Below are 21461 nucleotides of genomic sequence, written 5' to 3' on the forward strand. Positions count from 1 at the left end.
GTTTAATAAAAGTTGGTACTTTTGCTTATGTAGGGCACCTAGATTATGCAGTGGATGTAAAACTTTATAACTATACAAATATATCTTGGCTTTAAAAACAAAAATAATGTTTATACAATACCTTTCAAAGAACCAATCATCCGGGGACACCGCTGTCCCAAGTATCTCTCTATATCATCCCATGCTTTTTTAAGTGTAGCATAATATTGAATATACCTTCCTAAATCAGAGTAAATACTTAAGAAGATAGCCTTCCAGCTCTGCTTTCTCCGAGTCTTCTCTGCCCTGAATAGACAAGAATAAAAATATGATAAGTTTCTAGTCTAACAAATTCATTTTAAAAACAATAAGTTATTGCTTAGGCAGTTAGGGTTCTGCTAAGTCAAATTATAACATTATGTTATAATAGTGTACATAGATACATTTCAGCCCTGTGAAGGTACAGATGTTCAACTAATTCATGGAACTATTCAAATTTTTAATTTCCTTTGCAAGTAACTACATTTCAGCCAGTCATCTTTTCTTTAGAGGACTATGGGCCATTATTAAACTCAGGAACTTGTAGAAAACTAAATCAGATCAATTTAACTTGCATGTGCAGAAGGCATTTAAGTTAAAAAAAAAAAAAAAAGTCCAATCCTGCTGTCCTTTCTCAATTTTGCCTAAATAAGGACTACAGGACCAGAAACCAGGTCACAAAACATAGAGGTGACAATTAAAATAAAGATTTCATGTGTAGATGAGATTTTATTTTCCAAAGAGCACCTCCTGCAATAAAAAGAAACAAACGCCCATTATAAATTGAGACAAATAGCAGGGGATTCAGCTTTTACTCATTTGTAGAACAGCAATGAACATTTCAGCATTTAAGTCACAAAGAAACTCAGCATTCAGAGAGAGTTCACAATCTAAAAAACAGATACAGAGAAGACAGGACACATTAAGACAAACAAACAGAGAGGGTAATAACTTGGAAGGTTTATTAAATTGTTATCAATTCATTCTTGTATACATCATAAAAGAGAAGAAGTCTTTGAAAGAGCTGAGTGAGGAAAAGGTGGTGGGAGCATAGTTAGGGAAAGCATGTGGCCTTATTTAAAGTTTTCAAAATAGTTCCCATAAAAATCAATCAGACTTAAAGAACAACCACTCAAAGTAAGTAACACTGAAAATGAACTCCCAAAACAATTATCTCCTTAGGCCTTTTTATACAAGGACAGAAGTTGAAGACCAGACTAGCATGCCAGGCACTGCCATTTAGGAGGCTCAGATACAATGATATGGCCCATCCACTAACGCTGAAAGGTTGAAAGTTCTACCAGGACTGAGTGTTCCTGAGCTGCTAGAGGGCTGGAACCAGTGGCAGATTAACACAGTCCAAGGCACCCATGCCCAGAGGCCCCGGGCAATTTGGGGGCCCCTGTAGCAGCACTGGAACCTGTGTAAAAGTGTGTGTGTGGGGGGGGGGGGGGTCCACATGACAACACAGGTGCTGGAATTGTGGCCCTGCCTCCTGATCAGGCCAAATGCTGGAGCTGGGCTGTGGTAAGAACTATCCAGGAAGCCTGAGCTGCTGTGGGGAGCCTCAGACCCTCTACCCGCCCTGAGTGGAGGGTCAGGGTGGCAAGAGCAGCCCCTGGCCCAGGTACCCACACCCCAGGGTGCACCACCCAGGGTAGGTGGAGGGTCCAGGGCTCCCCACAGTGGCCTGGGCTCCCTAGGTGGTTCTTACCACTGCCACGTTCTGGTTTCAGGCCTGGCCGGGGGCAGGGCCTCGGAGGGGGAAGAGGAGGAGCAGGGCCCCATGGTGAGTGGGAGCTAAGGCCAATCTTAGCCTCCAACCAGGAAGAGGTTGGCACCACTAGCAGAGGCTGTGCTTTATAGTTGGGGAAATGATTATCACTTTATCAGCTCCCTTGCTGTGATGTAGCCTCAGGCAGGCATGGCAGGGGCTGTGCTACACCCATGTTAAAAAGTGGGCAGGCATGGCCCTCCCACATTTAAAAGGGGGGGGAGGGCCATGGCCACATTGGTCCTCTCTGGTTCCAGCCTCTTTGGCCTCCCAGGGTGTTGGGAGCCCAAATGTTCTTTGTGCCCAGGGCCCCAATAAATCTTAATCCGCCTCTGGCTGAAACTGTTGACTGATCAACTGAGGAGCAAAAGTAGTTAGCTTTCTTAAGAGAGTTCTTAGTCAAAAGGATGCTGTGACAGGATCCCCCTAGGATGCCACCTGGCACTGGGGTTCCACTGAGCCCTCTGACTCACCAGCCTGGGCTCCTTCTCACCCGGTCCTGCTGTGACAAACTGTAGACCGCTCTCAGTCCTACACTCCCACGAGCATTCACACAAGCAGGGACACACCCAGCAGCAGCAGCAACTTGCAGGCTGACCAGCCACAGCATGAACCAACAATAGAGAGGCTACCGCCAAAATAACCCCAGCTTCCCAGCCTAGGACTCCAGAGCTGTACCCCCCTTCCCTGGTCAAAACTCTGGCCAACATGAATTTATTACCGGGTTCACCCTTCCCCCAGTGTGGAGAGGAAAATGCAACAAGCTTGTGTTAATCAAGTTGAGATTTTTCACCAAACACTGCACTTAAAGGCACACTGGTTTAGATTAAAATATAAAACAAGTTTATTAACTATAAGAAGATATATTTTAAGTGACTATAAGTACACCGCTACCCTGATATAATGTGAATTGATTTACTGCATTATATCCGAATTCGTGTTATAGAAGTGCTCCAGGGGGGCGGGCCTGCACACTCCGGTGGATTAAAGCAAGTTCGATATAACATGGTTTCACCTATAATGTGGTAAGATTTTTTGGCTCACGAGGACAGTTTTATATCAGGGTAGAGGTGTAATAGCGAACAGATCAAAGTGAATTACCTAATAAACAAAGTCGCAAACTAAGCCTAAGATACTAGAAAGACTGGATATGAATCAGCAATTTTTCACTCTGATGATACAGGCAGGCCTGCAGATTCTCAAGGCACAAGCTGCACTTGTTTGCGGCTTGGGCTTCTCAAGTCTTTTATTTTCCAAGTTTTTCCACATGGTGGGAATCCAGTGTTTCAAAATCAGTTCCCAGCCCAGCTTGTGGTAAAATACAGGTACCCAAAATGGAGAATAGTGTCTTGTGGTCTGGTCACATGCCTTTGCATGCCCTTCTGAGTCACAGCAGCCATTAATTACAGACTGTCTGCAGCATTCTCAGGAAGGCTCACCAGGTGGGGGATAAGCTTCGCTTAAGACCTACTGTTTTTCCTAATAGCCCATTAGCTGGTTGTGAAGGGCCCATTCAGGGTATCTAGACTGGAACATCTCGCCTAGTGGGTGTCACCCTAGTGTAACTACATTTGAAATACAGATACATAGTAAATATTCATAACTTCATATACAAAAATGATACACACATACAAATAGGATAATTGTATTCAGCAAATCATAACTTTTCCAAGGACACCTCACGACATCTTGTACAAATTGCATCATTATTATATCATAATTGTACCCCCCATGATGAATATGGGTATAGTGTTACAGATGCCATCTTGGTAGAAGCTGAGGGGGAGGACTGGCAAGACTGGGTATGCATGAAGGGAAACAGAATTCTCCATTTTGTATATTTCCACTAAGTTGCTTTTAGGCTGTTCTATTCAAAATGAGCAGTTTCTTGTCTCTCATGCAGCTTTCGGATGCAGAAATAACAGGTTAGTTATATTTTAGAGGGAAGGCCATTTCCAAATACTACAAAGCATGTAAAAGTTAGGAAACGCTTTTGCGTTTACCGATTTAGTTTGAATGAGAACATGTAAATAGAATACAATATCCATTTGCAAAATGGAAGTATTCACAGCCATTTTATTTTCAGAGATTGCAAGTAAAGTGACAGTAACTGTAATTTTATGTGCCCTCCATTCCTCATGTTCACTCACTATGTGTTCTCATTTGCTGAGTTTTGCCTACATTTAGGTCCTAATCTCATTAGAGTCTCCAACCTCTGTATCTGTGTAGCACTTCAATTAAGTCAATGGAATATCATCCATGCAAAGCATTTGCAGGATCATGGTCTTAGTTGGTAAGTTCTTTGGAATAGGGACATCATCATTAAGGCGGTGAGTCTGTCACAAAAGTCACGGATTCCATGACTTCTGCAGCGGCTGCTGCTGGCCCAGGGGCTGCTCAAGCCAGGCAGCCCCTGGGTCTGCAGCAGCAGTTTGGGTGTGTGGGGGGAGTCTCAGGGCTGGGGGTAGGGGTTTGGGAGGTGCAGACGTGCGCTTACCTGGGGTGGGGGGGGCACCCCTACAGCTCCTAGATGGCAGAGGGATCGCCACACTGTCCACACCTGCAGGCCCCACCCCTACAGCTCCCCCTGGGAGCTGTCCTGCCCTGGCCCCTGCCTCTGCCACCTAGGAGCTGCAGGGATGGAGCTGGTAGGAATCCCCGCCCCCAGCATCAGCAGGGCTCCTGGGTCATCTCCCCCAGCACCCCTGAACGCCCCCCCACACACACACAGCGCCTAAAACATTGCCTTAATCATCATCTGTCTGAGAAGCACCACACAAAATTGTGGCACTGTGTAAAAATTACCTGAACTGCTCCCTGAATCCATCTCCATTCCTACAGAAGAGGCTAAATCCACCATGTAACAGAAGTAACAATATTAAACAAATCTCTAGGAGTATCTTCGAGAGCTAACATTAACTTTGTTCAGTTGATATCAAAGTACAGCTGATCTCAAAATTTCTGTTAATATTGGATCTACAAAGCATTACTTAGAGACCACGAGAGGCTATGAAGCATTTTGCAATGTTATTCTGAAAGATCCTATGCAAAAACAGTGCTGTTAACCAAATGAGCTTGTTAAAAAACTGCTGCAAACTAATTTTTTTTTTTAAAAAAAGATAAGAAAACCCATACTTACTCAGATAAAAGCCAGTATTTCTTGCAGTGTCTTTTCCACAATGGATCATGACTTGATAGCTGGTTTAATCTTCGACTTACATAGCAGCAGCTATAAATACAAGTCAGTGTTATGTCTGATCACAAAAAGTAGTAAAATAAGGAAGGACAAATGCAAGTCAAGCTATTAACATATTTAAGATTATATGACAAAATTTTATAGCTCTAATATTCATTTTAACAAGTTTTAACTTTATTTTTAGGGAGAACAAATGTAATACAATTGTCATTAAAACATGTAACAAGGCTTTCTCACTCACATAAGCAAAGAAGAAAATAAATGTTATAAACCATGTTAGAGAACCACATTTTTAATCCTGTTAGATACCCAAGCAAGAACAGGGTTTTCTAAAATGGTTTATGGCATTTGGGGTGGGAGGGTTACCCCTGCACCCCCTCCTGCCACAAAATAGTATTGCGTCTCATCTACACTGGCAGTCACCATAATACACCACCAGAGTCACTCCATGACGACAAATATGTCTGAGGATTGTCTTCACTATAGCTACAAAGCCAGTGAATTACAGTAACAGAATCTGCTAGTGTAGGCACAGCCCTAGAGAATGAATATTAGGGAACTTTCTTGGCAATTAAATATTTTTGTAGAATAGGCAAAGACATAGGTCTGTTCCACAGAAGAATTTTACTAGAAGTTTTCCATTGTGACACTCCATTAGAGGTGGCAGTGCTAGCATAGGCTAGCTGTTAATGTTTTAATCAGTTTTATCTACTAGGCAGTCAGCCTACACTAGTGCTTTCATTGTTGCCACTACAGATGGAGCTCCATCAGTGGTAGTACAGTGAGGGAAGAAACATTTTTTACTACTTGTCAGTTGATTACTACCTATTGAAATTAATATATTTTAGTACTTTTAAAGTACAGGAAATAATGTAACTATCAGCATGAAATAAGAACAGCACAGTGTGAATGTCTGAGAGAGCTGTTTGCACTAAGTCATCCCCCCACCGCCCCCCCCAATTGTACTTTGTTATGAACTTTCCTCAGCTTTGGGAAATTAGCCCTTTTGAAGCACCAACTATACATACACCTCTACCCCGACATAACACTGTCCTCAGGAGCCAAAAAATCTTACCGCATTATAGGTGAAACCACATTATATGGAACTTGCTTTGATCTGCCAGAACGCACAGTCCCACACCACAGAAGCGCTTCTTTACCGCGTTATATCCAAATTCGTCTTATACTGGGTCGCATTGTATCAGGGTAGAGGTGTATTATTGGATAGACCTATCCTTTGTTTATCCATATTGAATCAGGTCATGATCACTAGTTCCCAGAGAAGTATCAACTTCCAGTCAAGTGAAGAAGTAAGCTGTAGCTCAGGAAAGCTCATGCTGAAATAAATTTGTTAGTCTCTAAGGTGCCACAAGTAGTCTTGTTCTTTTTGTGGATACAAACTAACACAGCTGCTACTCTGAAACCAGTCAAGTGATGGGGTCATCTTTATCCACCAAAATGATGTCCAAAATAAAAGTTACCTCAAAAGTTATCTATACTTTTTAGAAACTAATTATGTTTTACTACTGGCAGTATAAGACCTCTAGCACACGTCTCCCAAATTGAAGTTTCCAATAATCCCACAATTTTTCTTCCCACACATTATAGACATGCGTGTAAGAAGTTAATCATGCTGTTTTCTCAGTGATTTTAACACTAGCCAGTACTCCTTCCATTGATCCATATGCATTCAAGATCCTGAGTTAAAGTTAATTAATAACTCAAACAGGTACAGTAACTCCTCACTTAACGCTGTAGTTATGTTCCTGAAAAATGGAATTTTAAGCCAAATGATGTTAAACGAATCCAATTTTCCCCATAAGATATAATGTAAATGTAGATTTAATGTAAATGAAATTTTTGGGGGGCAGACAAAAGGCATCATATACTGTACAAGCAGAAAAGAGTTCTGTGGCACCTTATAGACTAACAGACATATAGGAGCATGAGCTTTCGTGGGTGAATACCGACTTCATCAGATGCATGTAGTGACACTGTACAGTACTGTACTGTGGTGGGGAGGTGCCCCTGGATTACCCCTGTGGCTCAGGGCTGTGGGTGCAGGGTCTGGGAGGGAGTTAGGGTGTGGGAGGGCGCTCAGGGCGGGGGTGCAGGAGGAGGCTCAGGGCTGGGGCAGGCAGGAGGCGCAAAGCACTTACCTGGGGCAGCTCCTGTTTGGTGCAGGGGGTGTGCAGGTGGCTCTCCATTTCTCTCCAGCCAGCTTTGAAGGGGAAAGCGATGCTTCTTTCCAGCTGCTGGCTGTGTGGCTGCCCCTGGTCCTCCTGCCCATTTTCACAGGGCCACATTCCAAAAGGGGCTTTAGAACTGCAGGCCAGGGCACCAAGGCCCCCTTAGCCCAGGGCCCTGCAGTCCCTAAAGCCACTGTGTTCCACGTGGCCCTGCTTGCCGAGGGAAGGGGGGGCAGCTTCCCCACTTGCTCGCTCCCTCCCAGAAAGTCCTATGCGCCACCAAACAGCTGTTTGGCAGTGGAGGAAGCACTGGGAGGGAAGGAGGGAGGGGGAGGAGGAGGAGACAGAGAAGAGGAACTTGTGCAATGTGCCCTCGTAAAGTCAGCCAAAGGGCATTGTAAGGGAGCATTGCATAACTTTAGATGAGTATGTTCCCTAATGAAGCAGCGACGTAACTTCAAAACAACGTTAAGCAGGAAGATGTTAAGGAAGGAGTTACTGTAATGGGTTCTTTAAAGTATAGGGCCATCCCCCCCATTTGTTATCCACTATCCTCCTGAAAACAGGTTACAATCAGCAATTTAAATAACCAAATACCATGGTTATCTCACCAGGTGTCAGTAATTAGAGATACAAGGTGCGTGAAATGGGTCCAATAAAATATTACCTCAACCACCTTGTCTCGCTAACAGCCTGGGACCAACACAGCTACAACACTGTACAGGTTTCAGTAACGTCGCATAGGTCAAGTTTCCTCTCATGAGCATTTTCAAGTTTTCCTGCCTTGTACCCAAACTCGAACCGTCTTCTCTGCACACTCTTTGCCACACCAATTCAGTGGGCTCACAGCACTGCCCAGCCTGTATGTGCACGAAGCGTTTCCCTGCAGCGCCCCGGGACGCCGGAGTCGGGAGAGCAGCGTGTGAGCACAGGCGCGCAGAGGGCTGGACAGCAACCCCGGGCGGCTGCTCTGCAGCCAGGGGACGCACCTGGCACGGGGCGGGTCCCGCCGCAGCAGCACAGCACGGGACGGGACTAGGGGCGCGGCGCGCACACACGCGGGGGCGCGTCCGGGGAACACACCTGTTGACACTTCATTAGTGGGGATCGCGAAATCCACTGGCTGCGCTACCCTACGTCCCTCCCCGCTACTGGGGGCCCGTCCGCCTGCTCGGGGATGCGCCGCACCGGCTCTGAGAGAGCACCCCGCCCCCGCAGGCTGCCCACGCCCCCGGGCCCGCTACTGCCGGCCAGGGCGCATCAGCGCCCGGGACCCGCCGCGCCAGGGGCGCCGCCCCAGTCCCGCAGCGGAGGGCAGGTAGCGGCGAAGAAACGTCTGAGCCCCAGGCTGCGGGGAGCGCCCGCAGCGCAGACGCGCCCAGCCCCGGGGTCCCGCCCTACCTCAGCAGATCCCGGTAGTCCAAGAAGCTCAGGATGAGCAGCAGCGGGTCGGTGGGCAGCAGCTCCAGGCTCAGGGGTTGCGGCTCCTGCTCTACGGCCGCCGCCATCTTGAAAGGCCTCCCTCCCGCCGGGCCGGGTCGGGCCTGCTGCTGCCCCTCCCCCCCGGAGCCCCGCCCCTCACGCCGGTTTGTTATCAGACGCCGGGGAAGGGCGGGCAGGAAGGAGGAAGCTCTTAAAGGGCCCGCGCCTAATGCTGGAGCGCAGAGACCCCTGCAGGTCAGCGCGGGAACTGCAGGCTCGGCAGAGACGTCAAAGGGGGATCCGGCCCCACGTGGCCCAAGGGCCTGGGCTCAGGCTTAAGAGCTGCTGGAACTAGGGTGAGAAGATGTCCTGATTTTATAGGGACAGTCCCAGTATTTGGGCCTTTTTCTTATATAGACAGGGCCGGCTTTAAGCTGATTCTGTTGAATTGGGCCCCGCGCCCTAAAGAAGAGCACCTGACTTAGGTGCCTTTTTAATTTTTATTCCCCCAGCGGCACTCTGGGTCTTCGGCGGCAGGTCCTTCAGTGAAGAGCTAGAGCGCTGCTGGGTGAGTCATCCCTGCCGGGGCCCTGTCAAAACTATTTGAATCGGCCCCGCACGTCCTAAAGCCGGCCCTGTATATAGAGGCCTATTATCCCCCACCTCCTATCCCAATTTTTCACACTTGTTATCTGGTCACCCTAGCTGAACAATTTTTATGGTAGGGGTGCTGAAAACCATTAAACCAAACTGTATACCCCGTATATGCTGGAAACCACCTCAAGCCGGGGGTACTGCAGCACACACTCCAGTACCCCTTCGTTCCAGCACCTGGCTTGCACCAGAGGTTGGCCCTTCTGGTGGGCCCTGGTCTGTGGGGTGCTGTGCCAGACATGTCAAGTCTCACTCATTGGGCATGACTGTGAGAGCCACTGGTTAGCATGCAATCTCACTCTCACAAGACACATGCCTAAGCTTAGCTCACTCATTTTGAGTAACTAGATAAAGATTTTAAGTGTTTTTACTTGGGTTGAAAGACACAACAATACATCTGGGGACTTGGGCATGAGGCATTCCAAGCTTGGTAATGGGTACTGTGATAAGCATAGAGACTACAGGATTGTATGTTATACAAGTGTGTGAAAGGAGAGAGGGAGTTCTGTGGGAGGGGTGAGTTTGCCCTAAAAATGAGCAGGACTTGATTGAAAGTTTGCAGGTTCTGCAAAATACAGTTCAAAATTTAAACAACACTGGACCAATTCTTTGTCTGTCATTGTCCTGCTAGTAGGCAAGACTTTTTTTTTTAATATGAGTAATACTATACAAACCAAATCATATTCGTACTGTAAAGTGTTTTTCAAGTGGGTGATCACTAGGACAAGGTGATATGCAAAATAAACATATTGTGTTGATAAAACAGTTTTCTTTTTAGTTAGGTTTATATAAAAACAAGTTTATTTTTGAATATTTCTCCTGTTCTGTCCTTTGACTGTGTGCCTAAATTAGGGGTTATTAATTCTGGGCCTCAGGTTTTTGTTCAAAACAGTAAATAATAGTTTTTATTAAAATTAGGGCTGTCAAGCAATAACAAAAATTAAGTGCGATTAATCACGCTGTTAAACAATAAGAGAATACCATTTATTTAAATATTTTTGAATGTTTTTTACATTTTCAAATACTGATTTCAATTACAACACAGAATACAAAGTGTACAGTGCTCACTTTATATTTTTATTACAAATATTTGCACTGTAAAAACAACAGAAATAGTATTTTTCAATTCACCCAGTACACGTACTGTAATGCAATTGCTTGAACATGAAAGTTGAACTTACAAATGTAGAATTATGTACAAAAAAACTGCATTCAAAAATAAAATATAAAACTTTAGAGCCTACAAGTCCACTCAGTCCTATTTCTTGTCCAGCCAGTTGCTCAGACAAACAAGTTTGGTTACAATTTGCAGGAGATAATGCTGCCTGCTTCTTTACATCACCTGAAAGTGAGAACAGGTGTTCACATGGCACTGTTTTAGCCAGTGTCACAAGATATTTACATGCCAGATGTGCTAAAGATCCATATGTGCCTTCATGCTTCAACCAACCATTCCAAAGGACATGTGTCCATGCTGATGATCCATAATGATCCAAAGCAGAGCAAACCGACGCATGTTCATTTTCATCATCCAAGTCAGATACCACCAGCAGAAGGTTGATTTTCTTTTTTGGTGGTTCGGATTCTGTAGTTTCCGCATTGGGGTGTTGCTCTTTTAAGATTTCTGAAAGCATGTTCCACACCTCGTTCCCTCCCAGATTTTGGATTGCACTTCAGATTCTTAAACCTTGAGTTGAGTGCTGTAGCTATTTTTAGAAATCTCACATTGATACCTTCTTTGTGTTTCGTCAAATCTGCTGTGAAAATGTTCTTAAAATGAACATGTACTGGCTCATCATCTGAGACTGCTATTACATGAAATATATGGCAAAATGTGGGTAAAACACAGAGCAAGAAACATACTATTCTCCCCCAAGGAATTCAGTCACAAGTTTAATTAACACATTATTTTTTTAATAGCATCATCAGGATGGAAGCATGTCCTCTGAAATGGTGGCCGAAGCATAAAGAGACATACAAATGTTTAGCATATCTGGCACATAAATGGCTTGAAATGCCAGCTACAAAAGTGCCAAGTGAAAGCCTGTTCTCACTTTCAGGTGACATTGTAAATAAGAAGCAGGCAGCAGTTGCTCCCATAAACGTAAACGAGCTTGTTTGTCTTAGCTATTGGCTGAACAAGAAGTAGGACTGAGTGGACTTGTAGGATCTAAAGTTTTACATTGTTTTGTTTTTGAGTGCAGTTATGTAACAAAAAAAATTCTACATTTGTAAGTTACACTTTCACAATCAAGAGATTGCACTACAGTACTTCTATAAGGTGAATTGAAAAATACTATTTATGATTTTACAGTGCAAATATTTGTAATAAAAATAATAATATAAGTGAGCAATATACACTTTGTATTCTGTGTTGTAATATAAATCAAAATATTTGAAAATGTAGAAAAACATGCAAAATATTTACTATATTTCAATTGGTATTCTATTGTTTAACAGTGTGATTAAACACAATTAATTTTTAATCACAATTAATTTTTTGAGTTAATCATGTGAGTTAACTGCAATTAATCAACAGCCCTAATTGAAAGCCATTGATTTGCATTGCTTATAAAATTCTCATGTGCCCTAAACTTTAGTATGAATTAGGACATTTATGCAATATTAATCAGTGTATATTTAAAAACTATTAAGAGGGGTTGGATTAAAAACCTGGGCAACTGGATGTCGTCAAAGACCAAAATCCCTGTCTTAACCAATGACCTAACACACTTCCCAGAAACTGTCACACTTTGGCCTTGAATCTCACTCTTTAGAGATGTAAATTTCACTCTTAAGGACAGCCAACCCTTGGCATCTCTGCCTGGCAGAGCCTCCAGTCAAGACATGCCTCCCTCTTTGCACCTCAGTCCCATCCAGTTGGTACCCCATTAACTATGAGGTCGCTAAAGGTTCCTGCCAGTCGGGACGAGGCACACACAAGGAAAGGGAAAGGCTGATGGGAACAGGGCAGGAGAGAAGAGGGTAACAGTGGCAGATGTGGAATGACAATGAAGTGGAAGAGACCGTGAGGTGTGGGGAGAGATGGAGCAAACAGCTAATCAGTACAGGGCAAAGAAATCCAATTAAAACTGAAAAAAGTTCTGCAAATATCCAGAAATCCCTGTTTTGGCTGCTACGTTTCTCTCATTTACACTTGTATTACACTGGTGTAACCCCATTTACTTCAACAGAGATAACTCCTATTTATCCTGGTATGAGCAAGAAGAGAATCAAGTTAATTTTGTACTCAGGATAAAACTCATCAGAATTTCACATAACAAGGATTTACAGATAATTGGCGTTCAGATTATTACTCCTCCACATTAAATTGTGTTTTGCTGTTAAGGGACAGGGTAATTAAGCCTCCTGGCCCTCCAAAAAAATAAAATGTATAATAAATTGATCTCTGTTGGACTACCCCAGTCAGTGAGCATGCATAATCATAAATATTGGTAGGATAGGATCAGACCCAGTGTAGTGTTCACCACCTCCAAGAACAGGCTCCAAATAAGAGCACCTAACTGTTGACATTGCTTCATAGCATTATTCCTATATTTAGCACACTCACTTTAGAAATGTACTACATGAATATTTTTCAACCTTTTTTAGATCTGCTATGTGATCTGTAGGTCGCATTGGGCAGTTATCAATAATTAGAATCCACTGGGATTGAAATGATAATAAGAGCAATCGATAGTATACTTCCAAATTGAAACAAATCCATGAATTAAATAAATTAAATTAAAGTGATGAAATTGTGTAAGAATGTAACACATTTTTAGAATTTTTAAATGTGTATATCTTCCACATTATATAAGAACCAAATTTCCTTCTCAAAGTTTTATAAACATTGTGACTATTAGATACTGTAGTCATAATAACCATAATAAATTTCTAATTACATAGTCCCATGCAACCAAGGATCTCGATACATTTACAAGCAGCGAATAAAGTCTCATAACTATCCTGTGAGGTAGATAAATATAATTATGCCAGTTTTGCAGAAGGAGAAAAGAGGACTAGTGTGACGGAATTTGAGAAAACTATAACACAGTGAGCATCCACGCTAGCCATCTGTTTGCAGAACACCTAGTGCATCATAATCCACAGCATTCTCTGAAAGTGTCACAAGGGTTGTGAATTGTTGCACCTAACCTACATAGGTGCTAGAACTAGGGGTGCGGGAGGGGGGGGTGCGGTGCTGCAGCTTAAATGACTGCTTCTTGGAGCAGCTGGTCCTGAAACCCACCAGAGGAGAGGCAATTATTGGTTTAATCCTAAATGGAGCACAGGATCTGGTCCAAGAGGTGAATATAGCTGGACCGCTTGGTAATAGTGACCATAATATAATTAAATTTAATATCCCTGTGGCAGGAAAAACACCACAGCAGCCCAACACTGTAGCATTTAATTTCAGAAAGGGAAACTACACAAAAATGAGGAGGTTAGTTAGAAATTAAAGGGTTCAGTGCCAAAAGTGAAAACTCTGCAAGCTGTGTGGAAACTTTTTAAAGACACCATAACAGAGGCTCAACTTAAATGTATACTCCCAGGGCCGGATGTAGGCCAATTCGCCCAATTCCCCGGAATCAGGTCTCGTGCCTAAAAGGGCCCCGCGCCTTAGGTGCCTTTTTAATTTTTTTTTACTCACCCCGGTGGCAGTCCGCTCCTCTGGGGTCTTCGGCAGCCCTGCTCCCCGGCCAGAGTGCCGGCTGGAGCGCAGCAAGCCCTGTGGTCCTGCTCTCCCGGCTGGAGCTCTGGCCGGAGCGCAGCAGCCCCATGGCTCTGCAACCGTGGTTGGAGCTCCGGCTGGAGTGCGGCAGCTCCACAGCCCCCCGACTCCGGCTGAAGCTCCGGCTGGAGCACAGCGGCCCCACATCCCTGGCCAGAGTGCGGCAAGCCCCTCACCCCCCCTCCCCTGGCTGGCAATCGGAAGTGCTGCCGAAGACTGGGAGCGCCGCCTGGTGAGTACAAGCCCTGCCCCCAGGAATCGGGCCCCGCACTTGCTAAAGCTGGCCCTGTATACCCCAAATTAAAAAACATAGTAAGAGAACCAAAAAAGAGCCACCAGGGCTAAACAACAAAGTAAAAGAAGCAGTGAGAGGCAAAAAGACATCTTTTAAAAAGTGAAAGTTAAATCCTAGTGAGTAAAATAGAAAGGAGCATAAACACTGGCAAATGAAGTGTGAAAATACAATTAGGAAGGCGAAAAAAGAATTTGAGGAACAGTTAGCCAAAAACTCAAGAAGTAACAGCAAAAAAAATTTTAAGTACATCAGAAGCAGGAAGCCTGCTAAACAACCAGAGGGGCTACTGGATGGTCGAGGTGCTAAAGAAGCACTCATGGACGATAAGGCCATTGCAGAGAAACTAAATGAAATCTTTGCATCGGTCTCACAGCTAAGGATATGAGGGAGATTCCCAAACCTGAGCCATTCTTTTTAGGTGTCAGATCTGAGGAACTGTCCCAGATTGAGGTATCATTAGAGGAGGTTTTGGAACAAATTGATAAATTAAACAGCAATAAATCACCAGGACTAGATGGTATTCACCCAAGAGTTCTGAAGGAACTAAAATGTGAAATTACAGAACTCCTAGACTATTGTAGTCTGTAACCTAAAATTTAAATCAGCTTCTGTACCAGCTGACTGAAGGATAGCTAATGTGATGCCAATTTTTAAAAAGGGCTCCATAGGTGATCCCAACAATTATAGGCATGTAAGCCTGACTTCAGTACCAGGCAAGATGGTTGAAACTATAATAAAGAACAATATTGTCAGACATATAGATGAACATAATTTGTTGAGGAAGAGTCAACATGGTTTTAGTAAAGGGAAATCATGCCTTACCAATCTACTAGAATTCTTTGAGGGGGTCAACAGGCATTCAGACCAAGGGGATCCAGTGGATATACTGTACTTAGATTTTCAGAAAGCCTTTGACAAGGTCCCTCACCAAAGGCTCTTACGCAAAGTAAGCTGCCACGGGATAAGAGGGAAGGTGCTCTCATGGATTTGGTTTCTGGTTGAAAGATAGGAAATGAGGGTAGGAATAAATGGTCAATTTTCAGAATGGAGAAAGGTAAATAGTCGTGTCCCCCAGGGGTCTGTTCTGGGATCAGTCTTATTCAACATGTTCATAAATGACATGGAAAAAGGAGTAAACAATGAGGTGGCAAAATTTGCAGATGATACAAAATAACTAAGTGGTAGCTATGTTAGTCTGTATCAGCAAAAACAACGAGGAGTACTTGTGGCACCTTATAGACTAACAAATTTATTTGGACATAAGCTTCATGTGATGATGTGGGTTTTAGCCCACAAAAGCTTATGCCCAAATAAATTTGTTAATCTATAAGGTGCCACAAGTATTCCTCATTGTTTTTACAAAATTACTAAAGATAGTTAAAACCCAGGCAGACTGCGAAGAGCTACAAAAGGATCTCTCAAAACTGAGTGACTGGGCAACAAAATGGCAAATGAAGTTTAATGTTGATAAATGTGAAGTAATGCATATTGGAAAGCATAATCTCAACTATACGTATAAAATGATGGGGTCTAAATTAGCTGTTACCACTCAAGAAAGAGATCTTGGACTCGTGAATAGTTCTCTTAAAACATCCACTCAACGTGTAGCGCCAGTCAAAAAAGCGAACAGAATGCTGGGAATAATTAAGGTAGGGATAGATAATAGGACAGATAATGTCATGTTGCCTATGTATAAATCCATGGTACACCCACATCTTGAATACTGTGATCACTCCCTCTAAAAAAAGATATATTGGACTTGGAAAAGGTTCAGAAAAGGGCAACAAATGGGTATGGAATGGCTTCTGTATGAGGAGAGATTAATGAGACTGGGACTTTTCAGCTTGAAAAAGAGACGGTTAAGGGGAAATATGATTGAGGTCTATTAAATCATGACTAGTGTAGAGAAAGTAGATAAGGAAGTGTTGTTTACTACTTCTCATAACACAAGAACTAGGAGTCACCAAATGAAATAAATAGGCAGCAGGTTTAAAACAAATAAAAAGAAGTATTTCTTCATACAGCACATAGTCAATCTATGGAACTCCTTGCCAGAGGATGTTATAAAGGCCAAGATCATAACAAGATTCAAAAAAGAACTAGATAAATTTATGGAGGATAAGTCCATCAATGTCTATTAGCCAGGATGGGCAGGAATGGTATCCCTAGCCTTTGTTTGCCAGAAGCTGGGAATAAGCAACAGGGGATGGATCACTTGATGATTACCTGTTCTGCTCATTCCCTCTGGGATACCTGGAATTGGCCACTGTCAGAAGACAGGATACTGGGCTAGGTGGACCTTTTGTCTGACCCAGTAGGGCCATTCTTATGTTCTTATGACTTGAAGTGGTTTCCATTATATACAGAGTTGACAATTTGGTTCAGTGGCTCTCAGCACCCCCACTATAAAAAACTTCCAGGAGTTGGGACATAATATCTGTAGTCTATATTATTTGCAGTTCTCACATTTTTGGTTCCTTCCAATGAATGATTCTGTCCAGCACAAGGATCCACACATGCACTCAAAAGAACAAGAAATAAGCCCTGGTATGATCTCACGCTTCCAATATAGATGCCATGGCAGAGAGTCACTAACCTCCCTCTGAAGCCCTCAACTTTGGGCCTGGAAACCCAAATTATTCTGAAGAGCTCAAGGAGGTAAGAAGCTTGATGTCCTGTCCATGCATGCATTCAGTAATTTTATCAATTTAATTTTCTTGCTATTCTATCTGCTCTCTTTTTTGTTGGTCATTTTGTAGGGTGTAGTTCCCTCTATATATTTATTCATGCTTACTTATGCCTGTTTCACTGTTCACATTTGAATTTATTGTATTTGTATTAAAATAATTAGTTATAAGGCATTTTGGACAATGGAATCCATCTTTTAAAATGGAGTCCAGTTTTGGTTGTTCACAACTCCCTTTCACACCTTTTTGTTTGGTGGGGTTTGCCGCAGAAACTGCCTCTGAGGAGACTGGATCAAACCAGTCTGGACTAGAACTTGGCAGCCAGTGAATGTCACCTTTGCGTGGGCATTGAGGACTTCCTTCACCATCTTACCTGATCTATCCCACCAACCCGGGTATCTTCTACCTGAATCCACTTACCTTTTTCCTGGTTCCAGTGACTGCCAACTCCAGCAGTCTCCTGATTCCTGGTTCTGACACAGTGAAGTCCTGAGCTCTGCCTGTCCCCAGTAACCACTGGGTGCACAGTTGCACAACCAGGTCCCTACAAATCCAAGCAATGGAGAGACTGTCACTTAACACCCACAGCTGATCCCACTCGAGATCCATACTTCAAGATACAGTACAGTTCTGGGGTTCCTTGGTTTAGTTTGTTATGTTAGAAGTGTAAATTGCCAAGGGTTGTATTGGGGACTGGGCTTCAGGCCCATCTTTGGGAACCACATTCCTGTTTTATGGTTTTAATCTGTTTTACCTGGCGGGCGGTGGGAAGATTTTAGTTAATTTTCTCCTCAGCTGATTAGATACTGGTATTGCCAGTCAAAGAACCTGGCCCTGTTACCTGAGACTGTGTAACAATTTATTTGTTTTGTAGCTGAACTAATAGTTTTCTTCTCTGTTGTGTTTCCCTCTACGACCCAGAGGCAGGAATTTCAGGTGATGTTACAGTGATGACAACCAACCCTCCAGGTCCCTCCCTGCAGCCCAGCAAGTTCCCCCATCCCTGTCCCTCATATAAAGCAGTTGAGACCACAGAGGATGTATTCTGTCATAGGACATACAAGGAGATGATGATTGGCTGTTAGAGCATTTGGGTAAGTGGATTTACTTGGAGTAATTACAAGCTGATGGAGTAGTCATGCAGCATATCCTTCAGGTAATAACCCTTTTCTTTTTTTCTTTTCAGATTGCAGTAGTGTGGTACTGAGACAGCCTATGGACTGCATTGGCAACACCAGTAAAGACTTTTGAGGGAGAGGCCTGTATTAGTGTGTCTGCGTTTCTGCTAACTAACCTTTGATTTTTGTCCCTTACATGTTTTGCAAGTGAGTCCCCACGGGGCAGAGTGCAGGGGGTAGAGAAGAAGAAAAGAAGAAAGAAAGTTTAAGTGTGCTAAAAATATTACTGAAGTTTGATTTGCCTGGCGTTCTTTGTTGTTCTGGGGTTTGTGGGTTTGTGTGAAAGGCAGAGCCAGGTAACGCCTCCTCTGCTCTCAGACTTCTGCCAAAGGATGGGTGGACAGGGCCAAAGCCCCTGTTGCCAGATCCTGTAATGTTATTGCCAGTAACATGATTTTGGCCGCTGTTGCAAACAGGCTCATTATGACAAGAGATTTCATGGGATTTTGAGACTGGTCTAGGGGAAAAAACCCTCTGACTAGCTGCCCTCACCATTTCCTGAGGAAGAGTGGCTAATCAGAGCTGCTGCAGGAGGCAGGCTGAGCTCTCTATCCCTCCTCTCTTAAACTGATAAAAGGTTTTGGTGGGAGAAGGAGAGAGGGAGCAGGGATGCCATTTTCACAAGAGGTAAGGGAGGGGAGAGCAGAAAAAGCCCAACAGCAGCTCCCATTTCCCCCTGCCCTCTTATGAAAAATAGGTCTGCTCCTCCTAGGGTGACCAGATGTCTCAATTTTATAGGGACAGTCCCAATTTTTCAGTCTTTTTCTTAAATAGGCTCCTATCACCCCCCACCCACCCCCACCTGATTTTTCATACTTGCTATCTGGTCACCCTACCTCCTCCCCTGCCCCACTTCTTTATCTCTACAGGCTTGGGAAGTGGTCACAGAGGACTGCTTCTGAAACTGTCTTCTCCCTCCTGCCCTGGGAGGTGGGTGGAGGATAAGGAGCTCCTGGAGCTCTAGGAGCAGAGGTGTGCTGGAGGACAAAGGCACAAATGTGGGTCTGTGAGGACTGAATTAATGATGGAGTGGGAGGTTAGAGCAGTTGTCAAGACTGGGAGCACAACATTAAACAATATGGGAATGAAAGGACACAGAATTGGTGTGAGTCTAGGGATGGACAGAGATGGGGCTGGGGGAGGGGCACATAATTAATTATTTAGCATTTTGGGGTTTGTGGAGAAGCTTGGAGTTTCACACCATGAGGCAGTACTTCATATACATTTGTGTAGTTTGGGCTCAGTTGGGTTTTCTAACAAGAGCTTCTGCAGTAGGGACCAAAATCCCCTTACTCTGTCAATTTGTGAGAGATGGCAACACCAAGGTCCTGTCAGCATTAGAAAGGATTAGCCAGTAGATCTGTACTGGCAAGCCCTCCTAGTGAAGGTGCATTTTATACTAGCAAAATAATTATTTTTCCAGTATAGCTTGTACCAGTTCCCCTAATGAAATAAGCTATACTGGCAAGGCCATATAAAGTGTAAAAGCTGTCACTGATGGGTGAGCTGGAGGATTGTGGGATTTCACTGGGAGGACTAACTGCAAGATTGCAGCTATTACACCAATGCTTGCTGTATGCTCTTTTCCTGCAATGATTCAGAGCAAAACACAGTGAAGGATGACATGCGCTTTAATCTTGTCCAGAGCAAATGCAATCACAATTGTATGAACATTTGTGAACTAATAGAAGCACTTTTGTGTGAACACACAATATGTCATCTAAGAAAATGGGCCCTAATTTGTCCCTAATTGTGAAATGAAGAATGCCTGATGAAATGATTCTTAGGGCACTCAGGAAGTCTAAAGATGCATTCAGCACCTTGTAAAAATGGGCCCTGATTTGCCATTTTATGAGATTTCCATTAAGTATAAAGAAACATAGTATATTAAAATCTTTATCAGTTTTCCAAGATTAAACATGAGATACATGAAGTGATCTGACCATCTTCAATCTGAGAAATAGCTCAGACAATGTAGTTAGCCTATTTAGGCTCTATATAAGATCAGCAGTAATGAAAGGAAAACTGTGTGATGAAGTATTAAATTACTCAAGGAAGATGAACCCTCTTTGTTTTTTAGTGGAAGTCTGTCTCAGCAGAGAAGGCAAGAATTGGGAACAGTACTTCTCTTATACACATAGGGCTTATCTCTACTGGTTGTAGCAATGGTGCAAGCTCTATATAGACCAGCCTCTGGTGCCTGCTGGAATTTTTAGCACTGTATTGTCTAGACATTCTCAGCATAGGAACTGGGGGGTTTGTGGCCAGAGAAGCTTACATATTAATTAGTCTTTAGACCATTTTGAACTGCCAAATGGCTTCATGGGACTGCTCTGCTTACACTGAGGGCCAAGCCAGCTTTTGCACCAGCCCCAAATTTGCCCCTTCTCTGTCCTGAGCTGCGCAGCTCAGAGTTAAGGCTGCTGTGAGACCTCTGGAAAGTCATTTAACCTTACCAAACCTTAGATTGTCATCTTCAAAATGAGTCTAAGAACACTTGCATATGTCTGATCGTGTTGTGAGTCATAACTAGTTTTGTAGTAAGCTGGGCTCCACATGAGCACAAATTATTATCACAACCATGTTTTAATGCACGGGTTCTTAAACTGGGGGTTGGGACCCTTCAGGGGGTCGCAAGGTTATTACATGGGGGGTTGCAAGCTGTCAGCCTCCACCTCAAACCCTGCTTTGCATCCAGCACTTATAATGGTGTTAAATATATAAAAATGTATAGGAGGGGTCCTACTCACAGGCTTGCTATGTGAAAGGGGTCACCAGAACCACTGTTTTAATGGATGTTCAGTTTTAAGCTGGTTTTCTTAGGTTTAATGTAAATCAAAATTTAAGAGATTGTTACAACTGTAAATATTAACATTATTAAATGCAAAACCAAAACCAACCCAATAACTCAGTCAGGGTTTACTTATTTTTTATGGAGCATGCATAGTGTACTACTATACAAAACAGAGAAAAACAGGGTCCTTGCATTCAGGAGCTTACATATTAATTAGCCAAATAATGCTGAACAAAACCACAAAGCACTGGTTAATCAGTAAGTAGCCTCATCTGAGAGCAATGCACATATCTTTTTTTTTTAACATATTTGTCTTCATTGGACGAACATTGACAAGATTCGTGAAAGACATTTCACGTGACATTCTGCACAAAAAGGTTATTTGCACATTCAGTTTGGGTCAAGGAAACAATAATGAAGCCTCAGGAATATTTTTAATATTATTTTAGTTACAGCATTTGTCACTTTGAGTGATTTATGGTGCTAATAGGATGATATGGTCATCCTGTCAACTGTCAA

General features: G+C 43.4%; 1 protein-coding gene and 1 long non-coding RNA gene across 6 annotated transcripts in view; one reads left to right on the forward strand and one right to left on the reverse strand.

Annotated features, from left to right (window-relative positions):
* FBXO3 (F-box protein 3) overlaps window positions 1–8725 on the reverse strand; it is a 30612-nt gene extending 21887 nt beyond the window's left edge. The window contains exons 1-3 of one of the 3 annotated variants that reach the window (XR_007774677.1): window positions 7148–8134; window positions 4932–5021; window positions 122–285 (exon numbers count right to left, since the gene is read on the reverse strand). Coding sequence is in view for 2 of the 3 variants with exons in the window: in XM_050955403.1 (XP_050811360.1) it covers window positions 122–285; window positions 4932–5021; window positions 7148–7278 (385 nt within the window). In the remaining variant the exon portion in view is untranslated. Of the gene's footprint in view, window positions 1–121; window positions 286–4931; window positions 5022–7147; window positions 8135–8578 lie in introns of those variants that run through there. The other 2 variants (XM_050955404.1, XM_050955403.1) reach the window with 2 other exon arrangements.
* Window positions 8716–21047, forward strand: LOC127052178 (uncharacterized). Of its 3 annotated transcripts, none has more exons than XR_007774687.1 (4): window positions 8716–8955; window positions 16743–16941; window positions 17892–18064; window positions 18157–21047. It is a non-coding gene; the product is annotated as an uncharacterized LOC127052178 (long non-coding RNA). The 3 variants fall into 3 exon arrangements; XR_007774686.1 differs by having other exon boundaries at window positions 16785–16941; XR_007774688.1 differs by lacking the exon at window positions 8716–8955 and adding an exon at window positions 15310–15932 and having other exon boundaries at window positions 16785–16941.
* Window positions 21048–21461: the final 414 nt, after the last annotated feature.

This window comes from Gopherus flavomarginatus, chromosome 5, assembly GCF_025201925.1.
Source record: "Gopherus flavomarginatus isolate rGopFla2 chromosome 5, rGopFla2.mat.asm, whole genome shotgun sequence".
In the NCBI taxonomy this organism is placed as follows: Eukaryota; Metazoa; Chordata; order Testudines; family Testudinidae; genus Gopherus; species Gopherus flavomarginatus.